The sequence below is a fragment of the Echinops telfairi genome, unplaced genomic scaffold, assembly GCF_000313985.2.
Source record: "Echinops telfairi isolate 266 unplaced genomic scaffold, ASM31398v2 ScPeMD7_1;HRSCAF=3_0, whole genome shotgun sequence".
NCBI classification, from domain to species: domain Eukaryota; kingdom Metazoa; phylum Chordata; class Mammalia; order Afrosoricida; family Tenrecidae; genus Echinops; species Echinops telfairi.
This window is the reverse complement of record NW_022103896.1, coordinates 53,085,849-53,106,348: the sequence shown is the minus strand read 5'-3', so window position 1 is coordinate 53,106,348 and position 20,500 is coordinate 53,085,849. Positions and strand designations below refer to the sequence as shown.

Below are 20,500 nucleotides of genomic sequence, written 5' to 3'. Positions count from 1 at the left end.
TCCATGGATGGTCCCTACCCACTTGAGAAGGTTGTCTGATTCTGGGAAGGCAGCGATTCCTTTGTTGACAGACATCACGGGGGTCATCAGCTCCTGTGGTAGCCTCCTACCCAAGGAACCCTGGGCTGCGCCCCCGCTGGGCCCGGCTGCGGCACTGGCTGCGTCTGGGTCGCGGTTCGGGGAGCCATTCGCTCGGGGCTGTCAGACAGGATCTTGGAAGACTGGCGGGCAACTGCCGGTATAAGGCTTAAAGATGACCTTAGACTAACAGTTTCAGGGATTCAACCAGTCAATCTTTTTTGCAGCTGTTGTTTGTTTTTAATCATTTTATTTGGGGCTCTTACAGCTCTTATCACAATCCATACATCCATACATCCATCATACAGTAAACCTTTTTTTTTAATTGTTTTATTAGGGGCTCATACAACTCTTATCACAATCCATACATCAATTATGTAAAGCACATTTGTACATTCATTGCCCTCATCATTCTCAAAACATCCACTCTCCACCCAAGCCCCTGACATCAGCTCCTCATTTTTCCCCTTCTAACCCGCTCCCCACTCCCTCATGAACCCTTGATAATTTATAAATTATTATTTTGTCATAGCTTGCCCTGTCCGACCTCTCCCCTCACCCACTTTTCTGTTGTCCATCCCCCAGGGAGGAGGTCACATGTAGATCCTTGTGATTGGTTCCCCCTTTCCAACCCTCCCTCTCTCCATCCCCTCAGCATCCAGTAAATCTTAATGGTACCACTTTATTAGAACATCTGTCCTACATTGTGAGATAAAAGAATAAATTAGCACTTCATGAGTACATCAGAACTAAAACTTGATTTCTTTCACTCTATCTACACAGATTTCAGCTGAAGAGATAAAGGATAATAGAGTGGTCTTGTTTGAAATGGAAGCAAGAAAACTGGATAATAAGGTGGGTCACTTGTACTGATTTCAACAAGGAGCTCCTGGTTTTCTTCCCACGGGCTCCCTTTTGAGGAAATGCTGCTCTCCGTTCATAGCCTGGACACGTCTTCGTGAGCATCAGTTAGTGCATCAACTGTGGCCCTTTTGCTTTTCGTTGGGCTTTTTGTTGCAGTGAAGACTCCCCTCGCCGTTCTCCTCTGAAGGAAATCAGAGGATTTGTCTAGCTTAAAACAGGGATCGACTATAAGCATTTTTGTGCGAGAGCATATAGTTGTATTACCTTTAAGAAATGAAACACCAGTGTATGCTTTTTAATTATAAGCAGTTATCATCTTTGCATTCAAGCATCAATATTTATTTTGAAGGATGATTAATAGTATATTAGAGGGCTTCAAAAAGTTCTTGGAAAAATGGACTTAAAAGATACGATGTGGAAAAAAAATACTATGTGTTTATATAACATATCTATAGGGTTAACTTTTATATGTATTTAGGAATACCAAAGAATATATGTGTGTGTGTGTGTGTGTGTGTGTTGTGGATGATAATGATAATGAAGGTAATTTCAAACATTTACTATTTGAGTATTGTATATGGCTACTCTGGTGAACTACAATAGAAAATAGAAAATGTAATTTATATCCTTGAAATAATTCTATTCCGTATTCTACACGTCTACTTGCTCCCCTGTATGCGCAAAGTGCATTGTATAGATGAAATGGTATTGAATGTAGTAGAGTAAAATAAGAAGTCAAGGTTCCAATCCATTGATTAATTATATATCTGATCTTAGAAATCATTAAATACCTCTAAATTAATTTTTTCTTTATAACTGACATGGTCACCTTAGAAGTTGGTTTGGCCAATGTGTGAAATAGCAATTATATGAAACTATCCATGAGTAAGGAGCCTTGGTGGTGGAACAGGTTTTACATTAGGCTGCTAACCACAGGGTCAGCAGTTCAAAACCACCAGCCGCTCCACGGGAGAAAGATGAGGCTCTTTTTTTAAAAAAAACAAAAACAGTTCCGTTGACACTTCATGACATGTCATATAATTCAAGAATTCAATCATACCAGGAAGAGTTGTACAATTATCACCACAATCAATTCTAGAACATTTTCTTCTTTGTTGTACTCACTGTAATTCATGCAATTATTTTTTAATTGTGGCAAAGCAGGATGAGGCTTTGTATTCTTTCTGTAAAGATTTACAGTCTCAGAGCCCCACGGGGGCAGTTCTACCTTGTTCTGTAGGGTTACAGTTGCTATTGGGAACCGACTCTGGCAGTGAGCTTAGGTTTGGTTTCCACTGTGTTGTTACTTAAAGCCTGAGCAGTCTTAGGATGGATGCTCACCCAGTTTTCTCAACACGTCATCCACAGTCACAATAAGTCCAGAACAGCTTCTCCTGTTAATGGGCCCTTTTTGTCTTTATATTTGAAAGCTGTTGTGTTTTTTAGCAGTATGGGTGTGATGGACAGGAGCATGAGTATTAGCCCTAAAACCGTAGCATAAGGGGACTTCAAAGGACTTATGGGAAATTTTTCCACCACCTTTTGGAAGCTCTTGTGTAGTTTTCCCAAATAAACTTACTAAGTTTATGTTTGTGAGGAAGGTGACAGGATTTGTATGCAATGTCACTCCATAGCTCTACTATAGAACCAGACTTCCGGTGGTTGTTAACATGTACAAAATATGGTTACACATGGTTTCATAGGAGAATATTTTCTTTAAATTTTTTTTTATTGTAGGATCTATTTGGAAAGTCAGATCCATACCTGGAGTTCCACAAACAGACATCTGATGGAAACTGGCTAATGGTTCATCGAACAGAGGTATATGTCTGAATTTGACAAGTGGGGTGGAGGCGTCTATTGGAATTGTAATATTTTCAGTGTTTTGCCTAATTTTACCTATTTATAAAGATGCCAATCTGATTACAGACTTATATACAAGTGACTGGAGGTCAATACCATCACTTACCCTTTTTTTTCAATCAGGAGGTGTTACCATGCTTAATTATATGTAATTTTCAAAACTATTTTAAAAAAATTCTAAATGCTGTAAGAATTTAGAAAACCATTGAAATGTATACTTTCATCATACCCCTTACCTAGATTCACCAAGAGGTTATAACCTAACATGCACATGTTCTCTCTCTCTCTCTCTCTCTCTCTCTCTCACACTCACACACACACACACACACACACACACACAGAGCCTTGTACAAAGCCATCCTATTGCAGGTGGCAAAGACATCAGGAGTCTTCATCTTTAAAGGTTACTGCTGGAATCTCTCCAGAAGAGGGACTTGCTCCTATTCAACCACATTTTAGAAAATTAACATTGAAATAGTCAAATCATCCAAATGTGAAGATGTGATTCCTTTTCAGATTCTGCAGTTGTTTTAAAGATACTGTATATACTTAAGTATAAGCCAACCCGAATATCAGCCGAGGCACCTAATTTTACCACAAAACTGCATAAAAACTGTGCTGAATAACTCAGCTTGTACACGAGTATATATGGTATCTTGTTTTTGTTTGTTCACATCACATTTAGCTATTATGGCCTTGATATAGGACATTTTATTCCTACCTTCATGCCACTGAATCTCTTGAATTATCAAGGCCAGATTGTTTGACTTTCTGGCTTCTGTTTCCTCACCATTAGATCCAAGTCAACATTTTTGTCAAAAAATGCTACATGTGCCCTTCCCTCTGCATCATTAGGAGCCCATAGTCTTAGAGTGACCTGTATTGGTAACACTAAGGATGCCTACGTAAGCTGTTAATTTTTATTTTGAAACAGGGTGACTAACTGGTAACCCAGGATTTCACCCAGTGGTGTTAGCATCAATTAATGATCCTTAAGTGACGTAATTAGTACATAGGTGCTTAGGCATTTATTTTCTAAGTCCTCTATTTCTCTTATAAATATTAGGCATTCTCATTCCTATCTTCCTGCTCTCTTTTTTATTTCTAGTACCACTGTAAATTTAAAGATTTCGGTTGAGATTAGGTATTCATTGTGTTAAACTCTGTTATAGTTATTATTTATGCTGTTCAAATGAATACACATTTGATCAAGGGAAGCGTTGGGTGCTGTTAACATGGTCCTATTAATATCGAAGCAATATTTTACTTCACGTTCAAGTATGTTCTCAGCTCATTTTACTTTTCCCATCACAAGTCTGGAATCGGCCATTTATTTTAAGGAGCTTAATTTTTTAAAGAAAGGATAGTATTTAGACACTAGGTTTCGGTCATTACTATTGGTAGGTCAAGAGCCCTTCCTGGTGATGTAATAGTTATGTGTTGGGCTGTGATCCTCAAGGTCGGCAGTTTGAAACCACCAGCAGCTCCTCACGAGAAAGACGGGGCTTTTTACTCCTACAAGCAGTCACAGTCTCAGAAATCCACATTAGGGTCATTATGAGTTGGCACTGCCTGGACGCCAGTGAGTGAACTTGGTGTGCCATTGCTTTGAAGTGTTTTTATTGGACACAGGTGACAAACACCTGTTTCTATTATGCTGGTAGGAGCTATCAAGTCGATTCTGTTGTTTATGAAATACTGTTTCATTCTGTGTCATCCTCCCAATTATTGTTACGTTTGAGCCCGTTGTTGTAGCCACTGTGTCTATCCATCTCCTTTTTCCTAGTCCTCTAGTATACTAAGCCTGAAGTCCTTTTCCAGGATCTAATACTTCCTGATAGCGTGTGAAAAGTGTATGTGATGAAGTTTTGCCGTTGTTGCTCCTAAGGAACATTCTAGTTGCATCTCTTCTGAGATAGATTTGTTTATTCTAGTACTCCATGCAGTCAGTGTTCTTCACCAACACCATAATGCAAGTGCGTCAGTAATCCTGTGCCTTTCCTTCTTCACTTGTGTAGCTTTCACACGCATATGAGTCCATTGAACATGCAGGACTGGGGTCAGACATGCCTGACCCCAAGTGACAGCTCTGCTCCTCAACACTTTACACAGCTCTCTTGCAGCAGGTTTGCCTGGTGGAAATATCATTTCATTTCCCGGCTGCCCTTTGCAAGGGTATTGATTGTTGACCCAAGTAAAATGAAATTTTTGGCAACTTCAACATTTTCTCTGTGTACCATGATATTGTTGCTGATACGGTTGTGAAGAATTTTGTTCTCTCTGTACTGAGTTATAATCCAAACTGAAGGCATCAGATTTTAATCTTCATCAGTCAGTGCTGCAGGTAGGTCCTCTTCCCTTTCAGCAGTGAGGTGGTCTTCTCTGTATACAGAGCGTTGTTAATGAGCCTTTTCCCAATCCTAATGCTGCGTCTTCTTCCTGTAGTTCAGCTTTCAAACCGTTCAGTATCCTCTTCATCTCTTCAAACTACTGGTCTATGTAGATACTTCAAAGAGCACAATTAGCTGTTCTTAGGTTCCCATTCTTTGTCATGTTATCCATAGTTTGCTTTGATCTGTTTGTTATGACCATAGTTTGTTACAACATTTGTATGGTCAATTAAACACAAATAAACATCTTTGTGGTCCCTTCTGCTTTCAGCCCAGATCCGTGTGCTAGCCCTCATTCCCCGCCATCCTTGAATGGGCTAGAATTCAAAGTCTCATCCAGGCGGTTGCAACTGTCTTTGAATTATCTAAAGCAAAACTTTACTGTCTGTGATATTAGTGACATTGTTTGACATTCTCCTTACTTGAGTCAGCTTCCTTAGGCGTGTGCACACATCCGGTCTCTTCCAGTCAGCTGTCCCTTTAGCAGTCTTCTAAATTTCATGGCATACAGGCGCGAGTGCTTCTGCGCGGCATCCGTTAGTATTTTTCCATTTCTGGAGTCTGCTCCATTAAGGGGACGGCGTGACACGTGCTGTTGTCAGTTACCCAGTCCCCTCTGTGTCCCAGTAGCTCCCCTCTGTGTCCCAGTAGCTCCCCTCTGTGTCCCAGTAGCTCCCCTCTGTGTCCCAGTAGCTCCCCGCAGGGACGTCATCCTCTGAGCCTGGTGTGCCAGCATGGGGTCCAGTCTGGCTCTCTTTCTCTTCCTCCCTCCTGGCCTGCCTCCGTGTGGGTGTGGCATGCTGGCCCCTCTCCCCAACCTGTAGGTTCAGTGCTGCTCTCCGCCACACCCACTTCCCGGCAGGGGTCAGTTTGGCTCTGGTTGGGGCCAGCCCAGTAGCTCTCTTCATGCATCCTTGCTTGTGGCCACACTGTCCTCATCGGTTATTTTTTTAGACATCACTTTAGCTATACAACCTTCAAGAGCAAATTTCAGAGTCCGATCTGACATTCACTTTGGTGTTTTTTTCCTGCCTTTTCAACTTTTGTTTACTTTCTTCATGAATGATATTTTTGAGGTCCCAACAACTCTTGTCTTTGGTCATTAGTGTTGGGTGCACCAAATCTATTATTGGGTTGGTCTCTCACTTCATACAATACTAGGACAATGATGCAGTCTGCTTCCATTACATTTCTAGCCTCTGAAGGCCTGGGGGGCAGTTCTACCCTAGCCTGTAGATTTTCTATGGGTTGGAACTGACTTTACGCCAGTGCATGGTTTTTACACTGAGAGAGTTGAGTGAATGAAGAGGTGAGTCTTGCAAGGGCCTATAAAGGCCAAGAGCAAAATGTTAATGAAATAGATATTTTTCTAAACTGATCTTTGAAACTTCATTTTTATAGGTTGTTAAAAACAACTTGAATCCTGTGTGGAGGCCTTTTAAAATCTCTCTTAACTCCCTGTGCTATGGAGATATGGACAAAATTATTAAGGTAATTTGACATTACACAGATGTATATAAAGTATAATTATTATACATAATGTAGTTTATACATGCATACACAATTACCTGTTTTATAAAATTAATTGATTTAGATAGTATTAAAGAAAGTTAGTGGTATTATAGATACCTGTAGAGTTGAATTTTGTTTTATATTTCAACCCCCTCCCCCCCCACAGCAACCTCACTGTCAAATCTCAGAGTGCTAAAATGGAAATATTTTATGAGTAGATTAGTTATTTTGAAGGAGTAGACATGTTTGACCACACTGTTGACCTGTTTAATCAAACATTGTGATTTTATTATATATATTTTAAAGTAACATGTTTAATTTAAACCTTTCTTCTTTTAAAGGGTTATTTTTGTTGCTTTGGGCAAAGGAACTTTAGCTGCATTTCTTGTCCCAGGTGTGCTTTTGGCAGATACAAGGAGGTCTCACCCCAACTCTGAGGCTAGAGCTTCTCTCTTCCATTAGCAAGATAGCAGAATAGTGATGGATGCGCCTCCCCATTTCAGAGTGGAGATGTAATTCGCTGGAGACTTTTAGGCTTTAGTTTTAAAGCATTAGGGATGGTAGAGTGGGAAATGGAAGTAACAGTAACAGCATTTTCTCAGGTTTGCTTTTTTTAAATTTCTATTTATCTCACTTAGGTTTCTCCCCCAATATTTTAAAGACATTTTTATACTAGAGGCATCTTAATATGATTCCAGATAAAAGCCCCCCTCCCCAGCCCAGCCCCCCTCAAGGTTCAGAGGTCAGCAAATGGAGTTTTGCTTGATAGTGAAAGTAGGAACAGGAACGTTGTGGAACAAGCATAGAATATGGAATGAAACCCAGTTGAGTCTTGGCTTAGCCCTTGAACCAGCCAAGGGGCCATACATAATTTCTTCATTTACATAATGGATGCAACAGTGCTTTTCTTCCTAGAAAGGAAGGAATAAATTAATGATAAATACAAGTTTTGTAAATTGCTTAGCATAGTACAGATATCATTATAATTACAAGTGGCTTCTCGTCTTTGATCTATAAACATTTGACCTCCATTTGCAGAGAACATTAATAAACAGTAAAAGTATAATTTCTGTGGTATTTCGAACAGCATTGGAAATCTTGGGACAAAATAATCAGAATGTTAAAAAATCCTCTGTATGGTTGTATCAAATCCAAGACTTCTGCTTCTCACAAGAAAAGTCACAAATTGAAGCGTCATTGAATCTGCGAGGTCAGGAAGGGCTGGGGAAAAGGTGACTGAGCCATAACTCTTTCATTGTTTGTAATGATGTGTTAACAGTGAATCAATGTTCTTACGTTTCTTTCGCTCACAGTGACATGCGTACAGGGTATTTTATTATAGTAAGTAACCGAATTTACTCAGCTCCTCTGATGAATATCTTCCATCCTTAAAAGTTTCTCAGTTTGTTTTGAATTGCACACAACTTGATTTGTTACATCTATTTTTTTTTAATTCTCTATTTTGTTGCAATACTAGAAAGTCATACATCTGGTTTTCCTGGTGTTTGGAAATTGCTGGAGGTAAAGCGTTTGAGAGCAGGGGTCAGAGTCAGTTATTGGTCATTTATGTGTTGCAGTGTTAACAAGTCAGTGCTGCTACTGTAAGCCCCAAACCAAACCTGCTGCTGGCAGATCCATTTGACTCAGAGTGACCCTATCTAGGGGTTCAGAGGCTGAAATCTTTACAGGAGCCCAGAGCTTCATCTTTGTTCCGCCGAGTGACTAGTGGGTTCACACTATTGATTTGGAGGTTAGCAGCCAATGTGTAATCCACTGTGCTATTACTCTAACATGTATGATTCCTAGACTCAAGTATATATGAGAAATACTCATGCATGCTGCCACCTTGTCTAAAATGGGAATGCTTTAGTGAATGTAGTATTGTGGTGTGAGTGTCTGTTCATTTGCATATATACATATAAAGATATATATATATATGCACACATTTAAATTTCACAAGCATTGCTGATAATGTTTAAATAGCCAGCAAGTACTGGTTTTTGAATTCTTGAGGTAGAGAATTTAAATGATATAAATTATTATATATATTTTAACAACATATATTTGAACTAACATCAGTATTATAAATGCTGTGTCTTTCTTTAACTCCAAATATTTGCCCTCAGAAGGGCAATAGCATTTCCTATGAATTTAATCAGAAATATCAGTTTCAAAATATTTTTTACATTACTTAAGTTGCAGGCAGTATAAACTTAGGAACAAATTTAGCCCACCACAAGCTTTGTTTAAATGAAATACTGGCTGTATCAAAGCTTGATTTTTATCTTAGGTATAAATTGAAGTTCTTGAAATAAAAACCTAAAATGTGAAGTTCCAATTCCCATAACTGAAACATCTCTTAAAAAGCATGAAATTATTAAAATGTTAAGAGTTTATTTCCTACTTTAACTTAATCTTGGTTTACCTGCAAAAACTGATAAAGTCATTAATTTTCTTTCTACACATTAAGTCAGATGCGGTCTAAGCATTGAACACCAACTATGTAGGAGAAAGTTTTCTGATGGTCAGAAATGAGCAGGCCTGAGTGCCTTGCACTGATTTCTTTAAACACGATTTAAAGGCCTTACTGTTATTCTCAATGGCAGTCCCAGATTTGCCATTTTCTAATGATTGGTCGATTTTTAGTCCTTTTGAATAAGAACGAAAATACAAATGAGGAATGGTAGACTTCCTGTGATGGACAGCATACAGTTCGCAGAATTGAGACAAAAAGAAATCACTTAGTCAGATGCATGTATTTTAGCATGTGATTAATGCGCCTTTGTGGCAGACAGTTTGCTAGATGGAAGTACCTATTGATTGAGGGTAAATGCAAATTGCTTCTCCAACATAAGCTGTTGTCTTAAAGCACAGGGTCTAAAAGGACTAGAAGTATCGTCAGCAGAGCTTTACGCTCCCTGCATTGGCCACCACGCAAAGCACACTGCCTTTCAAGACTTTTCCTTAATGCCTCTAGGTTTTAGTTTTGCAAAATAGGGACAATCCTAACAGAATCCCACCTGCCTTCTTCACAAGGCTCTGTAGAGAGCGTGCACATGCACCTGGTAAATGCTTGCAGAAATGAAAGAAGCTGTACAAGTTTTGGCTACGGAACGGTTCCAATTAGGGTTGCTTTTCAGCTTCCCTTGGACACCCTGCTTGCTAGCAGTTCACACCATCGTATGCTTCCCCTTGCAGGGAATGTCTAGTTGTTCCAGTAAACACTTACTCTCTGACGCTGTCTTTCCACTTGGCACAAAACTGTGTTCATATCAAATATTCCTCATTTGTCTGCTTAGCTGCTCAGGAGGAGAGCCTTTAATGAGACCCAGAACTAAGACTAGACCTCACAGTATATTAGAACAGACAGAAATAGAATAAATATGCTAATTCCTCAGTAGATTAAGTACTCTTTCCCTGGATCTTTTCTTTTGATCCTCTGAATCATACAAATCTGACTTTATTTCATTCTTACAAGACAAGCTTTTCCAGATTGCAGCTCAATAAATACATACGTGTTCCTTAAATCTAGGCCACCTAACACTACAAGATACAATTTTTAATTCCCTAAAATGTTCACTTTCTTTCTCCAAATAATGGTTTGTAGTCACAAGATACCACAGGATGAGAAAGGAGATGTCATTCCATTTTGCCCTTTCTCACTACTTGAAATGGATATGATATTGGAGTCCGAAGCTGCTGAATGTGGAATTTAAAAATACTGTGTTTCTCATTTGCTTGTGATCTATACTAGAACCCTATTCCAAGGATGGCTGTTGTTGGAAAGGATTTCAGTACTTTAGGAAGTTATTCCCTATTAACTTCCTAAGTAGTAAACATTCTCAGTTATTTTTATTAAAAAGACATTTTTTCCATTTATTGTAACCAATCCATCTTAAGAGAATTATGTTGATTGTGTATGTTTTAATTTCCAGGTAGAGTGTTATGATCATGACAATGATGGGTCCCACGATCTCATTGGGATATTCCAAACCACCATGACAAAACTGAAAGATGCTTCCCGAAGCTCACCGGTAAGTTACAGGTTTGTCATGTGCGCATATATTATTGTGGTATGAGTTTGTATTTGTTTTCCCCCTCTGAGCCCTCTTGGTATGCAATGAATATTAGTAGCATAGTGGATTAGGCATTGGGATGTTAACCGCAAGGTCAACAACTTGAAATTGCCAGCCCTTCCATGGGAGAAAGACAAGGCTTTCTAGTCTGTAAAGAATTGTCGTCTCAGAAGCTCACAGGGGGGCAGTTCTAGGGGCCCCATGAGTTAGAAGGGACTCAGTGGCAGTGTGTTTGTTTTAGTATGTAAACATTTGCCCATATTTTTAGCCGTTCCCACATATAATGCTCTGAAATCTGGGTTTTATTTGTGTAATAATTAGGTAATCAGAAATGTATATGTGCATAAATTTACATTCTATTTAGGGGTTTAGTTTCCTTTGGCTTGATGAAAGATTTTGGCATTTTATTGGTCACGGTAATTATTTACAACATTGGCTAAATACCATGGCTTAAGGTTTTAATTCTCTCTCTTGTCTCTTCCTTCTGACTTGTCTTAGCCCAAGGGAAGGGTAGTAGCACGATTCATAGTACCTCCAATTATTTAATATTAAGCTGCCCGCTAACAGCTCTGATTTTGTTTGCATGAGATATGTTGTTAATTTCCTTTGTAGCTTAGTCATAGTGGAATAATATGTTTTGTTTATCAGCTGCCCGGGACCCTGAGTAATGCACATGCACATAGCAGGTGCTTCAAAAAAAAAATTAAGAGGTTATCACTAGGTGAGGACTTTTATTTAGCTTTGTCTGGCTGAGGTGACTTAAAGGAGGATTTTGAGAATTTTAGATCAAAATTGAAAAACTGAATTTAGAAGAAACATTTGATCTCCACAGGGGAGTGGTAAGTTGTACGGAAGCACTCTCCACAGGGGGAGTGGTAAGTTGTAAGGAAGCACTCTCCACAGGGGGAGTGGTAAGTTGTACGGAAGCACTCTCCACAGGGGGAGTGGTAAGTTGTACGGAAGCACCGTGGACGAGATGATTTAGCAGGCACAGCAAGATCGCTAGTTATGCGCCTCACTTTGAGCTACCACTGTTTGAAATGAGACAATAGCCAGAGTCAGGGGTAAATAACCTATTTAGGGAATTTTTTAAAAGACAGGGCTAATGGAAAGTAGTGACAATTGAGACATTTAAAATAAAGCAGGGCTAGCTAACCTAAGAGTCAAATACGAAATAGTGGCCTGGATTTGTGTTAGACTGGACTGTAGCGAAACAAAGCCAGTGGCACTCGTGTATGCACAGGAAATTGCTTTGTAGCAAGAAGGCCTCCCAGCCCGGTCCACCTCAAGTGCATGTGTCCATGCAAGCTGGGGCCCTCTTCAAGCGCACGTAACTGCCGGACAATGACACAGCAAGGTGAAACCCAGGCTAGTGGGTGTAGAGCTGCACAGGTGCACAGTCCGTGGAAGGAGGGCTGGGATGCAATAGTTCTCAGGGCGAGTGCTCCACAAAGGCCACCCTTGGAGGCAGGTAGAGTCCTAGCAAGCAGGAGAGGGAGAGAGAGATAGAGAGATGGAAGTTCCTCGTTCCTCCCTTATACAAAGGCCACACCCCAAAGGAAGCGCCATCAGGCTGTGACCTGATTGACAGACTGGATTCCACCCCTATACTTTGGTTCATATTTAAGTGAACATAAAATCTAACTGCCACACATGTTTCAGTTTCACATTTCCAGACTTGTGAAATGCCCCGCTTTTGGTGGATGAGGCGAAATTAGCGATTGTATAATTCTTTTATGGGTCACCAGGAGATTTCCTAAATCCTGCTCACTCGGTTCTTCTCATCCCCTTTGACAGAATGAGGTCTTTGGAATATTTCTCATCTTTTGTGTTTTCATTTACTGCCAGTTTCTGCCACTTGGTAGATACTCTGTCAGTGGGTAATGAAGACAGGGAAGTAATTCAGCTTTTTACTAATGAGAATCCTGCTTACAACATTTCTATGTCTCGAATATTTAATCATGAATGTTTATGATTTCAAAGAACTTGTTTAATTTTATTGTCATGGGACTGAGCTGCTTCTTAATGTTTTGATTCTTTGAAAATTGGTGATGACTGTGGAAATTACTGATGGTGCTGTCTGTTAACCAGAGGCGGTGACTGACCGAATGCTCACCGAGGATCTATTTTGTTCTTCTTGTTAGGCCAGACAGTGAGGATTTGGAGATACAATGTGAAGGCAGTTATACTGTAGTTGAGAAAATGAACAAAATGATATAATTGAGGATACTAGAGAGCATGTCACGAAATGCTATCTGTTTAAAGGGATGGATGGCGATGATAGAAGATGAGCATTGTCTTAGATAAAGGCATCAGAGAAGAGGTTGATTTGAATAAAGTCTTGAAATATTAATAGATGGATAAAAGGTTGAAAGCCTGGTCCTATTGTTTGAGCAAAGGAACTATACTGAGAATTGTCATGCATCAGACTTATTTGTAGACATACTCCCTGTGGAGAGATAATAGAGTTGCATATTCAAATATTCCTATTTCTGATAGTAGGTTTCTCAGTCTCTTTCTAAATAGCATATTCTTGCTCTTTGTGTGGATAACAAGGGGGGTGAACGTTTTAGTTCTGTACCATAAAAAGGAAAGGTGATACCGAAAGAAAGTTTATATTGGGGAGTATATAATTTTCCGTGTACTTTAATTGTTGGGAGATTAACGGATATACATAGGGGAGCCTCAAAAAGTTTGTGGAAATGGAATGAAAAGCTAATGGGATTTTTTCCATGAATGTTCTGAAGCCCCCTAGCATTTCACATGTGTCATACGTTATTTTCAAATTGTTTCAAAGTGTTTTTGGAGCATGCCTACATCAGAAGGTGGTTTGATTCACTTTGACATTTCTAACAGTGCTAGTAAAAATTAATCCTTTGTGTAGTCTAATTAGCCTTTCCACACTTTTTCACGTTGTAGGTCTATGTATCCACATGCAGATTATTGTTATTACTGGTCTTGCGGGATTGTGTGTAATAGACCAGTACACTTGTGGCCTTTGACTTAGTGTCCTCATTTGTCTGGGTCAGTTTGCCTGCCCTCCCCTTAACCGTACATGGCCTTCCCCTGCACCCAAGTTCATATGTGCCTAACCTCTAGTTAGTGAGTTTTCCTCAAAATCATACAAAAAGAGCCAGGCTTACTGGTCAGATGGAACACCCCCTCCCCCCCGCCCCCCCAAACCATGGCCTTTAATACCCCTTTAAGCCTGGCACTGTGTTCACCCCTCTGGCTCAACTTTCAGCTAAGCAAGGACAGGCCTTTAAGGTGAACAATAGCACTAGGGAGGTACACAATCCTTAGAACAGTCAACCATTCAACCTCAAAAGGGCAGTAGCAGAAGGCTGGAAGGACTAGGACAGAAGAGCCCATGGAAATGGGAAACACGGGGGTAGTGTTACATTATAGGGATTGAAATCAGTGACATAAAACAAGATGTGTATGAATTGTTGAAGGGAAAACTGATTTGCTCTGTAAACTTTAATGCAAAACAATCTATAAAAAGTTTTAAGCATGAACACTTTGCCTTCTCTTTGTACAGATTGAATTTGAATGCATAAACGAGAAAAAGAGGCAAAAGAAGAAAAGCTACAAAAACTCAGGTGTTATCAGTGTGAAACAGTGTGAGGTCAGTTTGGTTTTAGCCACTTACTGGACTTTAACTAGAATGTAATGGTGATTTCTCTGTTTACATCACGTGCTGTTCAGTGAACAACTTGTGTCATGAGCTGTTCTGTTTACAAACCTATCCTACTACTAGGAGACTTAAAATCCTGACACTTTGGATCTTGTTTTCAGATTACAGTGGAGTGCACGTTCCTTGACTATATCATGGGAGGATGTCAGCTGAATTTTACTGTACGTAATACCCTGACTGGGTTTTTCAAAACTGCCTATACCGTGCCTCTTCCGTGTGCCGTGTTGTTATTTGACTGTGAAACTGACTTTGATGAGATCTATGCAGTCTGTGTATCAGGTTTCCTTTGACAGGTTGTCTCGACTTATCATAGAGCCTTCAGCTCTGTTGATATGATCTGCTGTTCCTGAGAGAAAGCAGATTTGTACAAACGCGTGGTTGTCCCGCAGTGATTTGAGTAACAGAAAACAGTCCAACGAAGATACCAAAACATCTCCTTAAGTCTAAGCCATGGATTTAATTTAATTTAATTCATGATTGAAGGCAGTTAGAAATGTAGCAATAGCTGATTGTTTCAGGAGACCAAATGGAAGTGTTTAGGTGTTTAATTGTCTGTGGAAATACTAGTAGGCAGAGGCATTTTGTTAGGAAATGAAAGTTGCCTCTGTGATTGTGTTTTGTCTCTGGAGTTTATTTTGGACATCGACGATGTGTCCCTGCCTTCTCAGTAGTAAAGCCTGCAATTGCTCTTTGGCAGGTGGGAGTGGACTTCACTGGCTCCAACGGTGATCCAAGGTCTCCTGACTCCCTTCATTTCATCAGTCCCAATGGTGTTAATGAATATTTGACGGCCATCTGGTCCGTGGGATTGGTCATTCAGGATTATGATGCGTGAGTATGGTTTTTGAAAAACTAAAATATTATCTTCATTACTCCAATAGGGCTGTTCATATTTTATGGACTACATAGATGGTGGTGATGAGATATTGGAAGGAAGTAGTTTGCTATTCAAAATTCTTGTCTTGTTTATTCTACTATAAATCATAGTTACCTATAAGATAGGCTAGAACTACCCTTGTGAGTTTCCCAAACTAACTCGTTATGGGAGTAGAAAGCCCCATCTTTTTCCCTGATGGTTTCGAACTACCAACCATAAGAATCGAAGCCCAGTACGGAACCAGTACACTGCCAGGGCTTCTAAGCGATAATAGGAAATAAGGGCAATAAGAAAGCTGTCTGTGTCCTTATGTCTACAGAGAGGAAAGACTTTGACCTTACACATTGTCTTATTCATCTTGTGATGCTGCAGCAGAAAGACTGCAAGTATACGTCTTTAACAAACAGAAATTTATTCTCTCCCTGTCTAGGAGACCAAGTTCAGGGTATCAACTCTAGGACAAGACTTTCTCCCTTTTCCGGCTATGTGGGAAGGTCCTTGTCTCCTCTAAACATTTGTGAGTTCTGTATATCTTGGAGATTTCCATTGACCTTGGAGATTCCCAAATGTCTTGGTATAAATATCCCCCCAAGTCTGGATGTTCTCAGTGCAGGAATTCCTGGCCACAGGACTTGTTCCGTTCCACCTCTTCTTTCTGTGGATAGTAAGGTCCCTCTGCTCTGCTGGCTTTTCTCTGCCTTATGGCTTATGGAGATGATGAAGGCCACACTCCTTGGCCACTTCCCGTGTATCAAGACTGTGAACTGAATAAGGATATTGCGTCCTGCTCTGATCCCCTTATAACCCTGGGATGGTCACATCATTGCATAACTGGGAAATAACATCATCACATGACTGCCAAACTGCTGAGAATCATGGCACAACCAAACTGACCCATATTTGGGGGACACCCAAATCAATCCATGGACATATGCTTTTATTTTTAAACAAGGAGAACTGAATATAAGTTGGCCAGATTTTTTTAAACGTAATATTAAAGAATTATCTGTTGCCATGAAGTGTATTTTGACTCCTTAAAACCTTGTAAGAAAGAGTGGAATTGTCCTATAGAGTTTCCAAGTCTGTAATCTATATGGAAGCACACTGTCACACCTTTCTGCCATGGGACCGCTGACGGGTTTGAATTAGTTAACAGCTGAGCACTTTACCACTGGGTCACCAGGGTTCTTTAAATTCAAGAATAGGAAGAAAAATTAAAAACACTAAAATGCTAGTAAATTCTATATAAATGTTCATTATAATGTGTCAGGGACAAATTATAATACTCACTTGCTCCTCATTCTTCTGTGTGAGAATGGCACTGTTAGTATCTGCACTGTGTGGATAAGGATGCTGAGGTTAAGCACCTTTCTCAGTTCATTTAAGGAGTAACTTGCAGTCAGGATTGAGCTCACGACAATGAATCATCAAAGACGTAGAAAAGTAAAAGTAGAATGTCCCAGAAGTAACTGTACTGTCAGGAAGGAAAAGTTGGTATCAGATGGATAATAGAGGCATGTTTGACCACTGCCTTGTGGCAGTAGGGGAGCCAAAGGGGGTCAGATATGACCTACATGCCATACAATCAAACTGATTAATTCAGTGAGGAATTTAATATTTTTATCATTCTTATTACAATAATCTCATTACATATTTGTCCTGTTATTATATTAATATCATATTAAGTTTCCTTCTTTGTTCTTCAGTATAATTTCATAGTTTTCTTAATAATGATTTCATTCCTTAGTTGTATTGCTAGCATGCGCTATGCTATTTTATCTACTTTAATTTTCTCAATGGATTGAAAAAAGTATCTCTATTTCACATTGTACTTGGCCATCTTTCTGAATTCTTATTACTTTCTCTCATTTTTTTGGGTCGATTCTCTTAGGTTCTACTTGTTCCTTATAAGGTTGCTGGAGTTTGTATGTGAAATTATGTTGGCCTGGTCCTGTTGTGCAGAAGGTTCTTTGATACCTGTTCCATCCTTTCATGGTTCTTGATCTATTTGAGTTTTCTACCTCTTTAGGTCAATGTTGGTAATCTACAGCTTTCTAAATAAATGTGCGCCACTGTTGACTCTTCTTCCAATGGCCCCTGGGTTTCTCTCTGTAGTTCTGAGATAGCTCTTAATACACAGATGTCAGAATAACCAGCCTCTGACAATCGTGAGGGGACCATAGACACAATTGTATGGTTATAATATATAAAGATTATAATAAAGTCATAGAAGATAGGGAAGGTAGGAGAGAAGATAGAATAAAGGAGTTAGACACATTTCATGGTAGCATGCTCACCTCAGCCCCTCTTGGTGGTCCATGTGGAGGTGGGAGAGGAGAGGAGGAGAGAGAATATATTTCTAACCAAGGCTTATATATACTTAGGGGTGTGCAAGCCCCCCTGATTACAGGTAACCACATATGTCACAGGAAGGGGTTGTACCATAGGCAATAGAGCAATGGGAAGGGGACGATCTAGGGGTGTACACTCAATAGGACGAGGAGGGATTAGAGGTACACATGTGACAAGATGGGTGGATCCTAGAGTCAAGATGGCAGCCTAACCTTGGTCCTCCTGGGGTTGGCTTGACCTATTCTGAGCTTTCCTTCAGGAAAGCAATCCACTGTCCTTGTCTCAGTAGGGTGTGAGCCTTACCTATGGTGGGACAGACAATAGGGTCTGATTGCTCTATGTGGCTGAATGACCTCAGGGAGATCATCTCTAAGCAGCTGACCCCCCCACCCCCACCCCCACCCCCACCCCCACCCCCCGCATGAGCTAAGTAGCAAGCTGTTGACAACCTGGGGGAAAACCTTTCCGTATCCCACACGGAGGAATGGCTTAGATGGCGCATATCCCCAAGGGAACAAAGAGTAGTGACATGGTTCATACCCTCTAGTAAAGTGGAGATTTAATACCACTGTCGTCCTGTCCATTCCTTTAGCAGAGACCTCTCTCCAAAGTGGGATTGTAACCACAAGCATAGAAGCTGGAATTTATAATACATCACAAAGGGAATTATGGCTAGAAGGGTCATAGTAATTGACTATCTCTGAAGTATTAATCAAAGTTCCAGTGGAACCCTGACAAAATGATGAAGGGAAAGTGAATCAAAATTTGTAATTTTTTTTAGAGAGGGGAAGAAACGACAGGAGAATTTTCCCTATCAGACATATAAATTTAATGTTAAGCTCTATCAAGGAGTATAAACTGGATAAATGATTAATGGAACCAAACCGGCAGTGGGGAAATAGACTTGAGTGCATATTCTCAATTTAGTGCACGATAGAGATGTTAGTTTAGACAGGAGAACAGGGTGTGACTGCTGTCCAATTGGATGAGAAATAAATTTGGATCCCTAGCTCATACCTGAATCAGATACGATGCTATCCTGAATAAATTAAGGGTGTAGACCAAACTGCTGAAAATTAGATACCCCAAAACAAAGGGACTTCGACAACGTTGATGCTCTTTTTTTTTTTCATGTTGCATTTCTACAAGGCAAAGTTTGAAGGGAAGTCTGTCATTGTCAACTAATACTTTGCACCCCAAATCCGAGGCCGCTTCCCTAGTTCTCATTATCTCTAGCCTGTGGACCCTGAGTGGGCGTGGCACATTCCTTTTTATGGGCATGGCTCACAAGTGGCTTACAAATCACTGCTACTCATTTCTCCTTGGCCACACCTAGCTACCTAACCACACTAGCCCACAGAAACTTGGAGTTGTTCTTTCTATCTCAGATGCCCCCATCTGATAAAAGGAAAGAACGGAGATCAGTGGGTAGCAGCAGTTTCTGTCGCTTACCTACTATTCTAGATGAATGAGACAATTTATATAAAAGCAAATGTTGAAGGTTCAAGAAGAAAATATATGTCCTTGTTTGTACACCTGCAGTATGGAGACAAATCATGACAGAATTCATATGTGTTCACATTCATTAATATCAATAGTTTTTGAAAGGGAAATATTTTAAACAAAATTAAGGACAGACTACAAACTAGGAAAAATACTTTAAAAATGTGGCCTAGGTTTTATGCTCGATGCCATCGTAATGATTGGAAATTAATATTTTAAAAACTCCATGTTTATTACAATATTTTATTTTCTATTGCAATATTTTATAATGGTAAGACACTTGAATTTAGCCCACCGTCTTTGAGTTGGATGAAAATATCCACACACAGTGGAATACTTAGAAGTCGTTTACGTGGTACCTATATTCAGGTCCACAGTCCTTATGCTTAAAACCTTGAGGCCAAATATTCATATATTCTGCTTCAGTATGAATATTTATATAGCAATGTGGGAGTTTCATAGTATATGACATTTGTACTATGTTTTTGTGGTAAAAGTATAAATGTTCATATTAAGTGATATAAATAAGATATAAATAACTTGATATCATTAACTTCAGGCTTTACTGCTAAATGTGTTTTCTGAAAACTAATGAAAAACATTGTTCTCCCAACTAATTCACAATGAAAAATTCATGAAACAGAAAAGAAAAAAACCTGAAAAACCCATTGAGGGCCACGTATGGCCTGGGGATCATAGGTTGATCCCTGTCCTATTCAGGAGATAGTCCTCAAGCAGTCAGATCGCCATGTGAACTTTACACTGTATAGAAAAAAGTCAGGTTGCTGACAATTTCAGGCTTAACCGTGAAGACAAAAATGCAAAATTCTTAGAAGAAAATAAGATAAAAATTTTTAGAGTTTTTTGGATTTGCTTACATACCTATTCATTGAATTGGTGTGTAATATTTAAGTAGGAAATAATAGGTTATAAAACATGGCTGTGAACTCCATTGCCATCAAGTATATAGAGATGTTTTTCACCAGGCCTTGAGGACGATGATCCCGATTAGAGCAGCCAATCCACAGAGAGGACAATACGGCCAGCCCCACTATGAGACATGCGCCCCTCACTGACCCATAGCCCTACAGGGGACAGCACCCGAGACACAGTGTGGGAATTGTGCCCGATCTGATCCCACCACACCGAGGCAAAACACTAAGGGGGTGCAACAGAACAGCAAGGGAGCAGAGCGGCGAGGTTCCCAGGGAATGCTGAAGGTGGACTTCGGGGCCAGAGCATTGTGCCCCAACAGACTGGACTGGAAAACACTCCTAAAGGCCAACAA

The 20,500-nt window shown here is 39.9% G+C and overlaps 1 protein-coding gene across 1 annotated transcript in view; it reads left to right on the top strand.

Moving 5' to 3' along the window:
• Nucleotides 1-20,500, top strand: part of CPNE3 (copine 3) — a 43,121-nt gene that overhangs the window by 4,384 nt on the left and 18,237 nt on the right. The window contains exons 4-10 of the mRNA XM_004697727.4: nt 862-933; nt 2,680-2,763; nt 6,597-6,686; nt 10,643-10,741; nt 14,325-14,411; nt 14,582-14,641; nt 15,178-15,311. Coding sequence (XP_004697784.1) covers nt 862-933; nt 2,680-2,763; nt 6,597-6,686; nt 10,643-10,741; nt 14,325-14,411; nt 14,582-14,641; nt 15,178-15,311 — 626 coding nt within the window. The remainder of the gene's footprint in view (nt 1-861; nt 934-2,679; nt 2,764-6,596; nt 6,687-10,642; nt 10,742-14,324; nt 14,412-14,581; nt 14,642-15,177; nt 15,312-20,500) is intronic.